Raw genomic sequence first — 19,525 nt, forward strand, 5'->3', positions numbered from 1 at the left:
GTAAATATTGAAAGTACCACAGAATATTTAAGATCAATCAATAGAAAATGTCAGCAACTTAATACTATGGTTTCTAACAGCACCAACCTCTTTTTCTTTTTCTAATTAACTCAACTTTTGGGGTATTTTTCTTAAAGTTTATTCATTTTTGAGAGAGAGAAAGAGAGGGAGGGGCAGAGACAAGGGGAGAGAGAGAATGCCAAGCAGGCTCTGCACCATCAGCGTGGAGCCCAAGGTGGGCTCAAACTCACAAACCATGAGATCGTGATCTGAGCTGAAATCAAGTCAGACTATTTAAGTTTTTTAATGTTCATTTATTTATTTATTTTTTTTAAACGTTTATTCATTTTTTAGAGACAGAGAGAGATAGTGTGGGGGAGGGGGGGAGCAGATAGAGAGGGAGACACGGAATCTGAAGCAGGCTCTAGGCTCTGAGCTGTCAGCACAGAGCCCAATTCAGGGCTGGAACTCAAGAACTGTGAGATCATGACCTGAGCCAAAGTTGGACGCTCAACCAACTGAGCCACTCAGGTGCCCTAAGTCAGACTATTAACTGACTGAGCCACCCAGGTGCCCCAACAGAACCAAACTTTTTTTTTTTTTTAATTTTTTAATGTTTATTTATTTTTGGAGAGAGAGACACAGAGTGTGAGCAAGGAAGGGGCAGAGAGAGAGGGAGACACAGAATCTGAAGCAGGTTCCAGGCTCCCAGCTGTCAGCACAAAGCCTGATGCCAGGCTCAAACCCACAAACCGTGAGATCATGACCTGAGCTGAAGTCAGACACTTAACCGACTGAGCCACCCAGGTGTCCCCAGAACCAACCTCTTCTTAAAATGAGTGGCCTCCCTGTCCCTCTCTCCTTTATTATCAGGTACATTTTTAGCTTTCTCCCTTTGGCTTACCACATCCTCTATTTACCAATTATGTGTTAGCTGTTGAAGGAAGAAGCCCATAGGGTAATAGAGAGCTAACAGAAGTAAGTACATTTTTTATTTCTTTAAACTTAGCCTAGAAAAGTCATCACTCTTTAGCTTTCTGGGGGAAAAGATGATGTTTTCCATTATTTTTGGTAATTAAAAAATACAGATAAATTACCATGTAAATCTTTAGTTTTCTGAATTTGCTCCACGAAATCTTGAAATGAGCTGCTCATATCAGATTTTACCCATGAAGTAAGTGCATTTGAAATAATCTGCAGTCTTTGATGACTACAAAGAAAAAAAAATCAACAATACACTGAACCTAAAATCAAATACAATATTAGAATAAACATAAATAAAAGCTTCAAACTTAAAAAATATACAAGCAATCTTCATACCGAAACTGTAATTCTTTGTTTAAATTTTCAGCTAAATCTCTCCGTTTTAATGTCACCATCATTTCCTCATCTAAATCTGCCTTCCTCTGAACTGGTACATATTTTTTCAACATAACCTGTTTAATTTCGGCATATTTATCTTCAAGATGTTTCAAGTATTTAGTGAGAGCATCTAAACTGACGGATTCTTGGAGAGTCAAGCCTAGGGAAAAGGGAACAAATCAAACAGGCCAAACCATGCAGGGTAACTAGTGCTCAAACAGCAAGTTTTAGCAAAATAAATCAGTTTACTATGTTATGAAATAATTAAAAAATGATAGCATGAACTTATAATTTACAGAACATAAACAGAATTAGCATACAATTTTAAATGTGTAGCAGTTTTAAACATATCATCAATGAAGACTGATTGTCCAAACCTGAGTATCTTAAAAAGTTTTAATGACCTCACTGACACACCTTGCAAACCTCTTAAATATCAACGCGACTCAATACCACTAAGAGTTTCTGCCTAACGAGTCAGGATTTTTGTCCGAAGATTTCTCTCTAGCTAAATCTTTCATTCATCTACTATAGTAAGCCCCAGGGTAATGTTTATTCTTTCCAATGCAAAGCTTATAATATCTGCTAAACCTTCACTCCTCTCTTCCTCATTGCCCCCTGTATTCATTATTCTTAACAACCCATTCACACATACTTAAAGTGATTCTCTTATTCAGGCCAATTGTTACCTTTATTATTATTATTTTTTTAATGTTTATTTTTGAGGGGGTGGGGAGAGGGAGAGGGAGAGAGAATCCCAAGCAGGTTCTGAGCTGTCAGTGCAGAGCCTAACTTGGGGGTCGAACTCATGAACTGTGAGATTCCAACCCTAGCTTAAATCAAGAGTCGGATGCTTAACTGACTGAGCTACCCAGGTGCCCCCAATTGTTGCCTTTAAAAGGCTTACCTCAAAATTCTCTCCCAGAAACTCCCCTGGATTAATGCTACTCGATTTTTAATCATTCCCTTACCCTGAATCCTCTCAGCATTTAATCAATTTGACTTATTCTCTCCTTATTCATATGTACCTTATTTGTAGTTTGATAATCATAATTTTATATTTGAAGTGAATCTAGTCCCTACTTCCACCAAACACAGGATGATCAACCAAACTCAGGTGAAATGCTGTGTTATGGAGCAGCTCATTGTCTTCAAGACATAGCTTCTTCTACTGAAACCAAAGTGACTTCCTAAAATTTCCACCTATGGACTCTGCCTCTGGATAAACACTGGTTGAAACCCTTAAAAGTTTTTAATACAGTTATCTATTCTCAAAGTCATCCTTTTCTTCAGGATGAATATTTGCAATTCTTCTATCCATTCATCATAAAAACTTCTCAACTCCTGATGAATTCCAGGATATACTCCAAAGTTTCTTAAAATGTGACTTAGCTGAAGATGAAGAACCAGTGAATACTGACATCAATGTCAATCAACCTGGAGTCCTGTCTAAAGCTGTTTGTAAAGTCTGGCTCAAGTCCTGGTACACTTCAAGATATACACACTGCAGCACATATATACTAATTTGTGTAATAGGTAATAACTGAAAACAGTTGGAATTTTAAATCTTTTAAACAAAATACAGTACCTGGAATAGGTTTTGAAGGATCTTTGGAGAAAGTATGATATTTTACTTCTTTTGCGTCATACTCTGCCCTAAGTTGCTTCATTTGGTCTATTTGCAATTGAATTTGTGAGGAATTATTTTCAATAACCCTCATTCTGAAAAACAGAAAGGCTTTCTTATATTTCTCTCAATGAATTTAGTTACTTAATCATAAGATTTAAAGTAAAACAGGTTAAATCATTATTTTGGCTAATTATAATTTTGAACCATTATGGACTTAGGTAGAGGTTTATAAAACAATGCCCATAAATGGGGCGCCTGGGTGACTCAGTTGGTTAAGTTTCTGACTGCGGCTCAGGTCATGATCTCACGGCTCATGAGTCTGAGCCCCACGTCAGGCTCTGGGCTGACAGCTCAGAGCCTGGAGCCTGCTTTGGTTTCTGTGTCTCCCTATCTCTCTGCCCCTTCCCTGCTCATGCTCTCTCTCTCTCTCTCAAAAAATAAACAAACATTTAAAAAAATTAAAAAAAAAAAACAATGCCCGTAAAAAGTTAATTAACCTCACTAGTGAGAAACAGTTTTCTTTCAGAGCATCAATAAAATCTTACACTATGATTCACAACCTCACTGGAAATTTGTATGTGTAAAACATAATAATCTGGCCACAAAGTACTATGTCTACTTCCAATAGTTGAAAATTACCTTTCCAATTAGAATTATTTTTGTAATTGTATTAGTTTCCTGTTGCTGCTATAACAAATTGCCAAAAAACTTATTGGTAGCTTAAAACAACAGAAATTTATTCTCTCACAGTTCCAGAGATCAGAAATCCAAAATCAGCAACACTGGGCCAAAATCAAAGGGCTACACTTCCTCTAGAAGCTCTAGGGAAGAATCTGTTCCTTGCCTCTTCCAACTTCTGGGGGCTGCTGGCCTTCCATGGCTACATCACTTCAATCTCTGCCTTAGTGGTCACACTGCCTTCTCCCCTTCTGCCTGTCAACACTCCTTCTGCCTCTCTTTTATAAGAACACTTGTGATTGTATTTAGGGTCCACCTGGATAATCCAGGCTAATCTCCCTATCTCAAGATCCTTAATGTAATAACATCTGTAAAGGCCCTTTTTCCAAATAAAGTAAATTTCCAGGTTCTCAGGATTAGGACCTGATATCTTTAAGGCAATTATTCAGTCTCCTAAAGTAATTTTGATCCTAGAGCAGGAGGAACGATAGTTACTTCTTTGAGATAAAACTGACTTATTCCAGTAATGGGGATCTTAAAGACCAAGAGGTAGATATAAATTTCTTTTAAGCATTATTTGAAGTTCACTGCCTATCTTGTCACTAATATGTTGGCCCAGGGAAGAAATAACAGATTAAAATAAGTTAGATACATAAATGTCAGAGTTTTTGGCAAATTAAAAACACATTTGTCAGTACAAAACTGCTGCCTACATCTGATTACTATACAGAATTCCTGGTGACTACAGATGGCTGAGTAAGAGCCTGCAGCATTTATGAAAGAAGGACTGTAGAAATAAAACATCCTTTGGCTTTCATCCAATAAAGTTAAGCTTGTGGAAGAAGAGCATACTAAAAGTAAACAGACTTCCAAAAGAATTGAAAGCAGGGACTCAGATACTTGTACATAAATGTTCAGAGGCATTGTTCACAATAGACAGAGGTAGAAACAACCCAAGTATCCATCAACAAATAAACAAAATATGGTATATTCATACAATGGAATATTATTCAGCCATAAAAAGGAATGAAATTCTAATATATGTTATAACACTAATGCAAAGGTATCTAATTGTTGCTCCTTTCTATAACTACTTTTAGGATCTTTTTATCTTTGACAGTTTCACTGTGATAAATCTAGTTGAGAATCTCTTATTATTTATAATGCTTGGGATTTTGGAGGCTTCTTGAATCTGTGAATTGCTATCTCCCACCAGGTCTTGAAAATTTTCAGCCATTATCTCTTCAAACATTGTCCCATTATTCCTTTTTTTTTTTTTTTTTTTTTTTACTTTAATCCATTATAATTAACATAGTGTTATTTGGTCACAGATGTACAATATAGTGATTCAACAATTCCATACATCACTCAGTGCTCATCACAAGCATTCTCTTCTGAATTCTTTTTAATTTTTTTTAATGTTTATCTTTATTTTTGAGGCATTAAGAGACAGAGCATGAGTGGGGGAGAGGCAGAGAGAGAGAGACAGAATCGGAAAGAGGCTCCAGGCTCTGAGGTCTCAGCATAGAGCCTGACGTAGGGCTTGAACTCACAGACTGCGAGATTGTGACCTGAGCCCAAGACGGATGTTCAACTGACTGAGCCACCCAGGTGCCCCTCTTCTGAATTCTGATTAGCCAGGACCTTCTCACTCCATCCTCCATGGATGGATCCTCCTTTTTTTATAATAGCTATATTGAATATCATTCATATACCTTAAATCCACCCTTGTATACAACTCAGTGAATTTTAGTATATTCAGAGTTCTAAGACTATGACTTCTGGATCCAGAATATTTCATCACCCTAAAAATAAGACCCACATTCATTAGCATTCTGCTGAACAGAAGGCAACTTTCTATGCAGTCCCCAAGGGTTGAGCAGTTTACTTCTGGTTCACTCTACAAGGGTATAGCCCTTTAATGTCCCAGCTTTATATGATGAGGATTTCCCAGTAGACTGGACCCTTGGGTAGATCCTAGGCTTTGTCTTTTGTCCCCCCGAAGCTTATAGTCACTAGTTTTAACAAGGGCTCTCAGGGCCAAAGAAGCATTACTGCTCCTCTTACCTTTTATTACAATTTCGCGCTGATAATCTCTTACTCATTTGCCAGCTTCCTGTTTACTTTTAAAAAGATTTTTTAAAAATATTTTAGGTAGCATTTTTCCCAAATAAAAAGATCTATCTCAACATCTAGCCAACTTTATTACCAGAAATGGAGGTCAAATTTTGCATAGTTTTCCAAGATGATTTGATATAATCTATAAAAATCATGTACCCATTATTTACCAAACGGAACACTTGAAAATATAACACTACTCAACAAGAGAGCATCTTATCCCTTCCCAAATTACGTACTGTTGTGCTTCAGAGGATTAAGTGCTCTAATTCTGACAGTAATCGTGAAATTGTACTATCAAAACTTCGACATAAGAAATTACCTGGAGCAATTATCCACATCCTTCATTTTATAATACTACAATGTGCCTCCAATTACCCTAAGAGATATTAAAAAATTCTCCAATAAAATTATTATTTTTCACTTTAAAGAAGTAAAAAATTTAGTTATTTCAAGTTGGTAGGAAAGGTCACATAAAAATATAGCTTTAAAATAAAATTGAGGGGTGCCTGGGTGGCTCAGTAGGTTAAACATCCGACTTCAGCTCAGCTCAGGTCATGATTCTATGGTTCGTCGGTTCAAGCCCTGAGTCTGGATCTATGGTGACAGCTCAGACCGTGGAGCTTGCTTCATATTCTTTGTCTCTCTCTCTCTCTCTCTGCCCCTCTCCCACTTGCACTCTCGCTCTCTCTCAAACGGATAAACATTAAAATAAATAAATAAATAAATAAATAAAGCCATATCCAAATCTGTTTAAAACAAATAAAATTAAATTAAATAGAAATTCACAAAGACTGAGAACCACTGGTTTTAGTTACAGTGACTAGTTAATATAACCAAGTAACATCATCTTTTGGGCTACTTACTAATATACTTACTTTGCTTCAAGTTGGATTGTTCTTTTCCTGTGATATACCAATGCTATGGGCTCTGCTGCCAAAGCTTTAAGTTTTCCATGAAGACAAAATGCAGTCTTTTGGCTTTCCTTTATTGTCTCAATAAAGGCATCATATTCTTTTTTGATTGAAGTAAGAATGGATTTGTATGCAGTGACATACTCTATTACCTGAAATATGATTTTTCTGCCTATGGTACTCAATTTTTTTCTAGAAGATGATGGAACAAAAAGCCTTGCAAACAGCATTGTAGATTATTTCTTAAATAAAACATGATGAGCAATTAGAAGTCTTAAACTTTAATTCCCAGTCAAATGTGACTGAGTATTAAAGACAATTAACATTTACTGAATATGTATTTTGTGAATCATAATACTGTGAGCTTAAATATTTTTGCTTTACTTAATATGAACACAAACATTATATGATGTCAGTTAAAACCAATATGAGATCTAATTATTTCAATTATAGATATTTTAAATATAATTACCTATCATCCCTTACTATTTCTAAATTTAGTTTCTGAGTTCATTCAGACCTTAAAATCTTGGATTCCCTTTACCTCTCTGTTTTTTCTAACCTATGAGCTCCTACTAATACTCTCAATTACCAAATGGTACCAAAACCCACTACATATTCATGGTTTCCTATGGTGTATACAGGTACAGACTATCTCAAGAAGGATAACAAAAGAAAATAGAAACAGTGGGTGCCTGCAAAGAAGCAAAGAAGCAGGGTCTGAGATGAAAAGGACCTGACTTCTTTCCATTGTCTATTCTTTACTGGTTTTCTAGTTCTTTTCCTTTCTTTCCGTGTTTCTTTGTTTCTTTCTTTTTCTTTCTGTTAATCTTGTGTATGCATTACCCATGCAAAAGTAAATAATTAAGAAACATTTTAAGAAAGTTAAAAAACAAAAAAAGTTATAAATTTATGGTTTACAAATTCTATGTACAGGGAATAGATGTGATCAATTCATAATTTTCTCTGAAAGCTATAATAATGCTATCTATCCCTGCTACATCTCTAGTCTCTGTTATCCTCCATTGGTATTCTGTTAAACAATATCTAGAAAATATTATCTGGTCTACAAGATATCTGGTCTATCAAGAAATAGTGTAAGGAGCTACTATCAATGGTAAATACCAGGAGAGGATATGTGAGTGGGAAATACTGGTTGTCTTTTTTTTTTTTTAATGTTTCTTTATTTGTGAGGAAGAACAGACAGAGTGTAAGTGGGGAGGAGCAGAGAGAGAGAGGGAGACACAGAATCTGAAGCAGGCTCCAGGCTCTGAGCTGTTAGCACAGAGCCCAATTCAGGGCTCCAGGCTCTGAGCTGTTAGCACAGAGCCCAATTCAGGGCTCAAACTCAGGAATGACGAGATCATGACCTGAGCCAAAGTCAGATGCCTAACCAACTAAGCCATGCAGGCACCCCCTGATTGTCTTTTTGACATATTTACCATATTTTTGACATACTTTACCATATTCCCCAGCTATTCAAATCAGGAGGGCAGCCACCCAGGAACCTTTAATAGGACAGAGGCCATTAGTCTGTAGTCTTCCAAATTAAATACCCTCCTGTTCCTGGCCATCCTCCACTTCCCATGCCTCTAGGACACACCACAACAATCCAATATAGTTACAGATACATTAATGGTAAGAAAACAGACGTTGTGACACTACAATCAGCTCCCACATCTGTTGCTAAAAGACACAGATTTCAGAGGAACACTCATGGGAACCTTTAAGAATGCATAGAAAACGCATAAAAGTAAAGGAAGCACACTGGCATGCTACAGGTAGAATCCAGTTTTGCTTGACTCACAGAGTATTTTTAAATGTAGGAAATTTCACCAAAAACTGTATTTCTAGCTTCTCTTGAAAATTCTGAAACATCTACCAACAAGAACCACCATTCCTTAACAGCAATAATGAGCTGGAGCTTTCAATTGGATTTGTTCATTTTACCAGAGTCCTCGTGATTTCTTCTCTTATAGCCAACCCACGTAACTCTTTTATATGGCCTATTGGCCTCTCTATCATTTAAGTTTGACACTCATATTTGCATTAAACTCAAGAAGCCAGAGCTATACTTACCAAGTACAGAGATCTGAGGGAGAAGAGGAATGGCAGCCATTCTACCTCAGCCCCTACTGATGAACACAGACTATATGTATGTGCTTCCAGAGACACAAAAGCTAGCCACTTTCCAGAGCAAGTTGCCTCCATAATTCACCATTTCTGTAGAAGCTCACTCCTCCTAGCTTTGGTCTTCCTTGCTTACTAAGTCTTTGCCTCTCTCTAAACCCACACTCAATTCTTATTATCAGAATAGAATCTCAGGTGCTCCTTGTTTTGATTCAGGCACAGTTCTCCAGGTCAAATTCTCTGTGATTTTAAGCAGAATTTCATATCAGTTCTCTGATTCCAAGTATTCAAAGATGCAAGTTAATACTTTTATCTTTTCCCAATTATATCCTTCCAAGAGGGAAGGAAGATTAGAGAAGGCAGTCATTAATAGTTAATTAACAATCAAATATGCTGGAATAACATGAAAATGGAAAAACAGATTATCTAGAGAAAGCAGAAGAAAAGTTTCTTTAAGCACCAAATAATTTCTATTTCAGATACCCTCTCAGTCCTGAAGAATAGGATTCTTTACAAGGCACAAATGTATCATTTATAACTGTACAATGGACAGATAGTCCACATGGAAATCTTGCTAGAAAACACAGATTTCAGAGAAACACTGAAAAGACTAGGGAAAACAGGACTATAGATGTAGTCTTATTACCTTTTATATAATCTCATGTCTTTTCTCTAAGAATTAAATTTATCAACACCACCTCCAGAATGACTTCACTAGAACCATGCTAATTTAAAGCAGACAATTCTTCATGTATGAAAACTTCTGACAAATTAGCAGAGCCCTCTGCAGGTCCTCTGTCCCCCCCTCTCTCTGCCCCACTCACACTATCTCTCTCAAAAATAAATTAACATTAAAACATTTTAATTAAAAAAGAAGAAACCTTCTGACAAGTGCCAGCATTTGGGCATGCAAAGATAAACATGTCACAGTTATAACTCTCCTCTGATTTCAGGTAAGTAGAGTCTTAGTATGATTCTTGATATTTACGAAACCCATTCAAAACACTACTTTTAAACATTTATCCAATACATTCCTTAATGACTCAAAAACCAAAAGCAGTATCATTGATCATAACATACAAAATGAAGTTAATTTGCCAATGTACCAATTCTGAAAGATAATTTTTCTAGATGACTTAAAAGAAAAGACTTGTTTCTGGAATGCCTGGTGGCTCAGGTGGTTAAGCTTCTGACTTCAGCTCAGGTCACGATCTCACAGTTTGTGAGTTCAAACCCAACAACAGGCTCACTGCTGTCAGTGCAAAGCCCGCTTGGGATCCTCTGTTCCCCTTCTCTCTGCCCCTCCCCAGCTTGCACACACAAGCCGTTGCTCGCGTGAGCTCTCTCTCTCTCTCTCTCAACAGTAAATAAATGTTAAAAAAAAATTTTTTTTAAAGAAAGAAAAGATTGCTTCTGGGGTGCCCAGCCGTGTCAGTCAGTTAAGTATCGGACTCTTGCTTTCAGCTCAGGTCACAATCTCACAATTCCTGGGTTCAGGACCCAAGTTGGTCTCTGCACTGACAGTACACAGCCTGCTTGGGATTCGCTCTCTCAAAATAAAAAAATAAACTTAAAAAGAAGACTGTTTACTTCATACTCTTATGTATCTGCGTGAATTCTATTTTTAAAAAACATTTATTTTTGAGAGAGTGCAAATCAAATGTTATATAAAGCCATAATATTTTCTAAACTCATCTCTGTATTTCCAGTGTTGAGTCCAGTCAAACCTCTTGTTTACTGGACCTATCTAGACTTCTAACTCACAAGGGGTTCCAATTTAATATGCTAGATCAAATCTAAGCCAAGACTCTAGCGATATCAGAAACCCAAAACACCACCAGGTTCCTGCCTTGCACCCCAATTCCTAACAAGTAAGATATTTTCAGATAGAAGGCCAAAATGATGTTAGAAGGTACCACTAAATTATTGTTCAAACACTGATAGCCTGCACTTAAGCTAAAACAATCAAACCACTCGATAACTATCTATGATAGAAATCTAGCACTGTACATTCTCCATTAATCCCTTTCCAATACACTGGATGAACTTCTCAAAATTGACAAATGAAGTTTAATCAAACAATCAGTGATGTTACTAAGGCAGGAATATTGCCTCAGTTGTCAAGACAGACCATTTCTACCACAAGAAAACTCCATAATCTTAAAATAGCATTATGATACCTTATCAAAAACATTTCGGTATATGATGTAATATTCATCAGCAGGTCCTTCCTCATTACAGCCCACTCTTTCAGTTTCTGTAATTATGTATCTTTGCATACTTTCCAAAAATTCCTTGTCACTTCTACTAATGATAGGAGGGAGAACTGCATGTTTATTTATTTCTTGGACCGACATATGTCACAATCTGCACACTGGTTCACCAGAGAACAGTTAAGCCTCGACTGGCTTTTGCAACAAAGCCAAAACTTTAATAAGCCTGAAAGAAAAAAAGACCAACGATTAATCTGAAGCTTAAAATAAAATTAATATTTATTTATTAAAATAAATTAAGTCATTTCTAATAAATTTATAAAAAATTAAATCTGGCCTAAAAATGTATTTTTCATGGGAAAAAACTTCCCATGAAACTCTGAGATAAATATTTCAACCTATGAATTAAAAAGTCTAATCTATTTTACTGTCAAGTGCTATACCTCTAGGATAGAAATACCAAACACCAGTCAATAAAGAGCTCTTTTCTTAGTAACCAAGCCTCCGTATCATGTAATTGGATGATTCTGTATGTTTAATTTAATATCTCTAACAGAACTTTTACCATTTTGTTTGTTTCACATGGGAAAACTAATTTGGAAGCCTCCTCGTGACACAAACAAGGTCAAATACTTCTCTACCTGTGTGCTTAGTTGGCCCAGGCATAGTCATGATAGCTACAAATAACTCATGACTTTATTTTATAATAAACTTTATTATAATTCTATCTTTAATATAAATGTACTAAAACTACGAAGTCAGAACTTCTGCTAAAATCCATCCATCAATGATACTGAAGATAACAAACAGTCTTTTTCTGAGTACAGTTTCAAGCAGCTACATTCCATTGCTCTTTTAGTAAAGAATCAAGGGGCGCCTGGGTGGCTCAGTTGGTTAGGCATCCGACTTTGGCTCAGGTCATGAGCTTACAATTCGTGGGTTTGAGCCCTGCATCAGGTTCTGTGCTGACAGCCTAGAGCCTGAAGCCTGCTTCTGATTCTGTGTCTTCCCCCTCCTTGCCCCTTCTCTGCTTGCACTCTGTTTCTCTCTCTCTCTCTCTCTCTCTCAAAAATAAACATTAAAAAAGAAAATAAAGAATCATTATCCAGTTAGAGTTAGATACAGAAGTTGGTTCCTGAAAACTATTCACATTAACATCAAACAGAATCCATAGCTTGCTCAAAAATGCCTAATTCTTCCCAAGTCCCATGAACTTGCTCTCTTACCTGAGGGTCTCATGTAATTCTCTACCCATTTCTGTATTCCCTCTCTCCATCCTTACCACGCCCTGTCCCCACCAAGATACACTCATACTACCACTCTCATTCACTTGCCTTTACTCATTTTTCAGATTTCAGTTTACACAGCTCTAGGAAAGCTGCCCTGAATTTCCTTAAACTTGGTCAAGTTATACATTCTCCCATAATACTGTGAACTTGCTCTATCATGGTATTATCACTTAGCCACTCTGTAATAGACACTTTCTGTTTACATTCTCTATCTCTACCAGTAGGCAGGAACCAAAATGTTCATATTTCCCAATATCCTTCCCTACCTATAAGCATTCCAGTGCATAGTAGTTTCTAGTAGAAAATGTACTAAAAACATGCTTAATAATCAATAATTACTGAGCAATAATCTGGTCTGCTCAGAAGACATGACTTGTAGTGCCCTCAAACCAGAACACGGCTAAAGTGACTGTTCCTCAGCATGTACAAAATGCCCCAGAGCCACATAAAACAACTCAGATTACCTTTCACTCATTCATTCATGTTAGACACATAAGGATACAGAGAAAACAAGTGACAAATGTTCCCAGTCAAACCTATTGGGTCTAATTAAATGAGCCATTGCTACAGAGCAGAGAGGGCATTGTGACAGAGATGGACACGTTGCACTCCAAAAGCCCTGAGAGATACCTCACTAATCTGTGGGAGAGGGCAGGGAAACATCAGGTAAAATACCTAATGGAATCGTCCCAAGTGCAATGTTTATGTTGGGCTGCATGTATTTATTCAGTAAATGTTTGGGCAGGGTGGGGGGGTCATCTACTGTTTCTGCCACTATTCTAGACATTAGAGATACAGCATCAAACAAAATAAAGTCTCTAACCTCCTGGAGGTTACATTCAAACCGAGAGACAGACAACATACAAAATACAGATGACACATGGGAGTAAACAGTTGTATAAATAAATAAATAAATAAAACAAGGAATGGGGACTAGAAAGGAAGGTGGGAGGATGCTACTTTATACAAGGCATTAAGTCGGGAAAGAGGAAAGCCCTCACTGGTAAGGTAACATTTTAGAAATCTGAAAAAAGTAGTGTGAAGATTCCTGAGAAGAGTGGTTGATGCATACAGAGCAGCAAGTCCAAATCTTCAAAGCAGGACAGCATGTGTGACAAACAGCAAGAAGGCCAGCAGGGCTAGGAGAGAATGGGAAAGGGAGAGAAAAGATAAGGTCAGAGAGGTAGCTGCCAGATCACGTAAAATAGAAGCCCTCGAAGGCAGGACCACTCCCAGCCCATGCGGCACCTTTGTGCAGGTTAGAAAAAGGTGCCACTTTCACTAGGCAGACTTGGCAAGAGGAACAATGAGCTGGATTATGGCCTTGTGGTTCCAGGGCTGGAGCAACAACCTCACTTATAGGAATTTATTCTTAACTCTGAATGAGATGGGAAGCCACTGGAGGGCTGTGAGCAGAAGAGTGACATCTGACATACATACATTTCCTGCTGCTCTGTGAAGACAAGGGTCAAAGCTGGAAGCACTGTTAGGAGGCTATGCAATGATCTGGGCAAAAGATAAGGGTGGCGTGAATCGGGGTGGTAACAGTAGAGGTGGTGAGAAGTGTTCTGTACATTGAAAATAAAGCCAAGAAGATTCACTGTGCATATGAGGGTAGGGGGATATGAGAGAACAATCGAGGATGACCATAAAGTTTTTGGCCTTAGTGATGATAAGATAGGAATTTATCAGTCATGTGCATACAAATGGTATTTAAAAGTTATGAGACAGAATGAAAATGACCCGGGATATGTCAACAAAGCAGAAGTCCAAGGACTGGGCCTTGGAAGCACTCCAAAGTTTAGAGGTCTGGTAGATCAAGAGGAAGCAACAAAAAAAGCCTGGAAAAGACCGTCAAGGGAAAGAGAAGAGAGAGACGTATCCTGGAAGTCAGGGGGAAAAGCATTTCAAAGAGGGAGGGAGTAATCAACTGTGTCAAATGTTGATTTGATCAAATAAGATTAAATGACCAGTGAATTTAGCAATATGGGATTGATTAGTGACCACAAGAGCTATTCCATTGCTTGGTAGAGACAGAAGCTTGATAGTAGATTCATTTAATGGAAGGGGAAAACTGGAGACAATGAGTATAGAAAACTCTTTGAAGGTCTTTTGTTGTAAAGATGGGGACTAGCTGGCAGAATATGAGACGAAGAATGTTCTAAGAAAAAGAAATGGATTTTTTAGAAGTGCCAAAGCATGAGAAAGCATAAGTTAGGTACCTCAATTAGCTCAGTCATTAAAGTGTAAAGTATGTAATGGGTGTGATAGATTAGGCTATAAGGAAGGCAGAGTCTGAATATCATATTGAAGAATTTGGATTTTATCCTTGAAGGTGAAGTAGAATATAACATAATTACCTTTACTTTTTAGAATGTTTTGGAGGCAAAGGTGAGGGTCGGTTAGAAAAGAGAAAGACTGAAGGCAGGTTAGAAGTTAGATTGACTCGGGGCACCTGGGTGGCTCAGTCAGTTGGGTGTCCGACTTCGGCTCAGGTCATTATCTCATGGTCCGTGGGTTTGAGCCCCAACTTGGGCTCTGTGCTGACAGCTCAGCTCAGAGCCTGGAACCTGCTTCAGACTTTGTGTCTCCCTCTCTCTCTGCCCCTCCCCCACTCATGCACGCTCTCTCTCGCTCTCTCTCAAAAATAAATAACCATTAAAAAATTAAAAAAAGAAAAAAGAAGTTAGATTAACTTTTCCAGGAGAATATTAAGGACGGCCTGAATTTGAGGTTGAGGATAGAGATGCAGAGAGGCATGGAAAGATAAAAAGAGAAGGCATTAGGGAAGGTACATTACAAAGGATTCCGTGGTTCGCACAGTGAAGAAAGGCCAGAGGAAGGTGTAACTTGCTTCTAATTGGTCCGCGGAACTAGGAGAGAACCCTACACATACTCCAAAATCTTCCTCTTGGTACCTTCACAAACGAAATGTCCCCACCTGGAAATTCTACAACTAAATAATCATTCTGCAGGTTCTTTCCCACATGACTTCATTTGTGAAAACTCCTGAGATTTTCAACACGTTAAACTGTTTCTCACTTAGGAGTCCTACACCTACACAATGCCCAGAACCTTACTCAAACTAGGACAGATTTGGGGATTGAAGACGAGGAAGGGCTACAGGACAGAAAAAGATAAACCCAAGGGTTTTAAGATACTACCTATCTTTCGGTCTGCCTGGAGCTGGCCACAGGAATTCCCTTCTCCTGGAGGCCAAATCATCTGATGGCTGGTCGCTTATCCTCCGCCCCTCACCACCTCAGTATGTAAGTGAACGGTACCTTCGTTCCCCGATCCTTCTCCCGACTCTTAACCTTTCCTCCTAGTCATTTCCGACCCGTTTCCACCTTCCCCGAAACCATTACTCCCCCTGGGCCTTGCTCCCTTCTCACCTTAATCCCTTTCTCCAAACACTGACTCCAGCGCTTGGAGACAGTAACTAGGGAACCGGGGGTGTGGAACTGCATCTTGGGACAAGTAGTCCAAACTAAAAGAAATCAGTATAAAACTACAATTCCCAGAAGACACTTCCTTTTCCTCCCCTTTCCTCAATGAGGCCCCCTCAACCCCACCCCCTTTTAAAGACCCTACTAGTCTCGTGGCTTGTATGGCAAAAGCCTTTTAAAGCCATTGTTATTTGTTTAAATCTACTATTTCGACAGCATTCTGAGGGTTAAAGTGAGAAATAAGTTCAGGGTAGAGAGGAGAAATGAGGTTCGCGCCCTAGTCTGGCATGTTGTTAGACAGCCGCCGTGACAGCAGTACGGCATTTGGTGTGGCCACCTACGAGGTGGGGCCTCTGGCGGGGGCGCCGGGAAACCCCGTGGGCCGGCGCGTAGCTTTCCTTTCCGATCCGCCATCTGCGGTGAGTGTGTGCTCCTGGGCCTCTCTCCGCCCAGCGGCCTACTGGGCGCTTTCTTCTGTTTCCCCAGGTCTGACTTCTCTCTTTTTTTTTTTTTTTTTTTTTTTTGGCTCAACCTTAGGTGGAACCGCCGCCAAGATGCAGATTTTCGTGAAGACCCTTACGGGGAAGACTATCACTCTTGAGGTATGGCCAGGTGGCGTGAGGAAGTCAAGGCCTGAATGTGGGCCTGAAGTGGAGTTAGGGATCCGTGCCGCTTTCTGTAGTAGAATGTTTAGAAGTCTGGGTTCAGAAGACTGGCTCTTAGTTGAGGCTTTGCTGAGTAGGGGCCTAGGGCCGACTTTAGATACCTGAAGAGTGGGCACTCCCCTCTCTAGTGGTTCTGGCCAGGTAGTCAAAGCCGGGCTTCTGCAGAGGGGGAAGGAGGCGCTCCCACGGGTGGGGGCGAACACGTGTGGCCCAGCCGCCGCCGCCCGCCTGCCCTGGGCTCAGGAAGTGTGCACGCCAGCAGCGGACCTGGCAGGGGTTGCTTGCACCCTGGATAAGTGGTCAGCTCTGTTGGGTAGGCTTCCGCCCTCCACCAGCTTGGTTTGGGGATAACTTTAAAGTTGAACTGGGTAAGAGGGGTCTGGGTGGTTCAGTCGCTTAAGCTTCCGGCATGGGGCTCTTTGCTGACTGCTCAGCCTGCAGCCTGCTTCGGACTCAGTGTCTCCCTCTAGCTCTCTGCCCCTCCCCCGCTCGATCGCGCTCTCTTTTCTGTCTAAAAAAAATAAACATTAAAAAAATTAAATTGGGTATTCTAGTTTCTTAACATTATCAATATATTTCCATTTTAAAATTCCTAGGTCGAACCTTCAGATACAATAGAAAATGTGAAGGCCAAGATTCAGGATAAGGAAGGCAAGTAATACTGTACAGCTCAGAGAAATTAACCTGTACTGGCGCCGGTCTACTTACTAGACATACCTGCTGTGGGTGGGATGGAAAGAGGTCGAAATGACAAAGTCAAATGCTTTTGAAATAATAAATATGAGCATGGAGCCAAAAAGGGGTGCACTTCACATGTGTGAATTTGGGCGACCTATTTAATTCTCTACATGCATTTCTTTAGCTGTAAAATGAAGATACTATTAACACGTATGGTCATTAGGATTAAATGAGTTAACTTATACGAGCATTTAAAACCATGCCTAGCTTATAGTGACTGCTATTAGTACCCTTTATTTGATTAAGGATTATTTATAAATCTTAAGCAGATATGCTTCTTCTGATGTGACTGTTTTATTAGGAATTCCTCCTGATCAGCAGAGATTGATCTTTGCTGGCAAGCAACTGGAAGATGGACGTACTTTGTCTGACTACAACATTCAAAAGGTCTGTTTGGAGGACAGAGCAGTCCTTTAAATGTAAATCTTATTTTGTAAGTTTTGACCACACAAAAGTGGGGGCGCATAGCATTAGATTAGCAGTAGGTTCTTAGTGACCCCTGCATTAACATTTCACAAGCACTGTTATAGTTTCTCACATTCTGGATTTTGTGGATTGCATTCCTGGTGTGATACAATGTGTTCTTTGATCTCCCTATAAACAAGTAGTTAATATTCCCTCCACAACTTCCTGTTCTCTGGTATTGTGTACTTCTTAGCCATCCAGTTAGAAGATGCATGATGCTAGTTGCCCTTTCTTAATGAATGTAAACATTAATCATTTTAAAGCCTGTTTCATACTCTTTCATTAATAGGAGTCCACTCTTCATCTTGTGTTGAGACTTCGTGGTGGTGCTAAGAAAAGGAAGAAGAAGTCTTACACCACTCCCAAGAAGAATAAGCATAAGAGAAAGAAGGTTAAATTGGCCGTCCTGAAATACTATAAGGTGAGCCAACTTAGAATAAGTTTCTATCTGTAGATTAATAAATTTTGTTTGCACCTCTGGTTTTAAACTCTTTCAAGTTTTATTTAAATTCTAATTAATTAACTTGTAATATTGGTTTCAGGAATAGGATTTAGTGATTCATCACTTACATATAACACCCAGTGTTGATCATAAACAAGTACCCTCCTTAATGCCCATCACCCATTTAGCCCATATCCCACCTGTGTCCCTCCAATCCTTTTGGTTCGCTATAGTTACGGTTTGCTTCCCTTCCCCCCCCCTCCCCCACCCCAACATGTTCATCTGTTTTGTGGTATCAAACTCTTTAAAAGCTTTGTTCCTGTTTGGTGTTTGAACAAGCTTCATATGATGGGCTTCACTTTAAGCTGCTTGTTCCAAATTAAAGTTCTGATTTTGAAGTCAGATCTGGGTTTAGGTCTTAGATCTGTCCACCACTTGCAAGACTGAACTGTACTGAGTGTGTGAACTTTAATGAGGTTGAATATTTTGAGTCCCTTAACTTAGACATCAGAATACATTGTAAAATTACCTTAACAGCAGGTTTGTACTTTTTAGGTGGATGAGAATGGCAAAATCAGTCGCCTTCGTCGGGAGTGCCCTTCAGATGAATGTGGTGCTGGAGTTTTTATGGCTAGCCACTTTGACAGACATTATTGTGGCAAATGTTGTCTGACCTACTGCTTCAACAAACCCGAAGACAAGTAACTGTATATGGGTTAATAAAAGACATGAACTAACATTCAATTGTTGAAATTTTTTAGTCACTTAAAGAGTGGTTTTTAAGTATCAAATTGAAGATCACACCATTTTCTTTGATAAACTACATATACTTTGGCAGAATTAGGTTGTATTTAATATCAACTGTCTAGATACAAGCCAGTTTGTATTTCTGTTAGTTTTTAACATTGGCACTGTTAACATTTGGACCAGATAAATTTTTGTTGTGGGGGTTGTGCATCATAGGCCTCTCTTACCCACCTGATGCCGGTAGCACACCATTTCCACCAAGTGTATCCAAACACTGCCAAATGATCCTGGGATGGTAGGGTGGAGGCTGTCTGTTCCCCCCACCCCCGCCGACTTGAGAAACACTGGTATGAATGGGTGTTACACCTTGCCTTAAAAAGAGACTACAACATATTTGTTTCATATATAAGAAATATAAAGGCTAAGTTATCCTGAGTCCCTGGGTGGTTTGGCTGGTATATTTGCAGTGTACAGTACATGGGAACATTCTTATTGAATGTTGAGTGTGAAATCTTAGAACTTTAAACTATTTGTTCACTAGTACTGTTAATGTTGAGAGTTTTAAGCAATATTTGTCACTATATTTTGCCCATGAGCTAAATTGAGGGAGTTTTGCTTGTTTTGATACCACTCAACGAAAACATGCAACGGACTTACTACATTCAATGGCACTGATAATGAACAA

General features: G+C 38.9%; 2 protein-coding genes across 8 annotated transcripts in view; one reads left to right on the plus strand and one right to left on the minus strand.

Annotated features, from left to right (window-relative positions):
- The window catches only part of CLHC1 (clathrin heavy chain linker domain containing 1), a 40,264-nt gene extending 24,420 nt beyond the window's left edge, over positions 1 to 15,844 (minus strand). The window contains exons 1-7 of one of the 7 annotated variants that reach the window (XM_049651477.1): positions 15,730 to 15,844; positions 13,407 to 13,473; positions 11,013 to 11,271; positions 6,667 to 6,854; positions 2,951 to 3,084; positions 1,321 to 1,522; positions 1,098 to 1,210 (exon numbers count right to left, since the gene is read on the minus strand). In XM_049651477.1, the coding sequence (XP_049507434.1) occupies positions 1,098 to 1,210; positions 1,321 to 1,522; positions 2,951 to 3,084; positions 6,667 to 6,854; positions 11,013 to 11,189 (814 nt within the window). In that variant the 5' untranslated portion in view covers positions 11,190 to 11,271; positions 13,407 to 13,473; positions 15,730 to 15,844. The other 6 variants (XM_049651479.1, XM_049651476.1, XM_049651481.1 and 3 more) reach the window with 6 other exon arrangements.
- Positions 15,845 to 16,322: 478 nt separating this feature from the next.
- RPS27A (ribosomal protein S27a) lies at positions 16,323 to 18,832 on the plus strand. Its single transcript, XM_049651484.1, has 5 exons — positions 16,323 to 16,385; positions 17,045 to 17,099; positions 17,488 to 17,573; positions 17,941 to 18,072; positions 18,649 to 18,832. Exons 1-5 carry the CDS (start codon positions 16,338 to 16,340, stop codon positions 18,796 to 18,798), a joined length of 471 nt encoding a protein of 156 aa, XP_049507441.1. The 5' UTR covers positions 16,323 to 16,337; the 3' UTR covers positions 18,799 to 18,832.
- Positions 18,833 to 19,525: the final 693 nt, after the last annotated feature.

The sequence above is a fragment of the Panthera uncia genome (assembly GCF_023721935.1).
Source record: "Panthera uncia isolate 11264 chromosome A3 unlocalized genomic scaffold, Puncia_PCG_1.0 HiC_scaffold_11, whole genome shotgun sequence".
Taxonomy (NCBI): Eukaryota; Metazoa; Chordata; class Mammalia; order Carnivora; family Felidae; genus Panthera; species Panthera uncia.

What these genes read in the sequence shown, in the direction of transcription:
- RPS27A (XM_049651484.1), top strand. Translation starts at nt 16,338, where the DNA reads ATGCAGATTTTCGTGAAGACCCTTACGGGGAAGACTATCACTCTTGAG. An exon ending in GGAAGACTATCACTCTTGAG is followed by an intron (nt 16,386 to 17,044) that starts GTATGGCCAGGT and finishes TAAAATTCCTAG; the next exon opens with GTCGAACCTTCAGATACAAT. An exon ending in CTGACTACAACATTCAAAAG is followed by an intron (nt 17,574 to 17,940) that starts GTCTGTTTGGAG and finishes TTTCATTAATAG; the next exon opens with GAGTCCACTCTTCATCTTGT.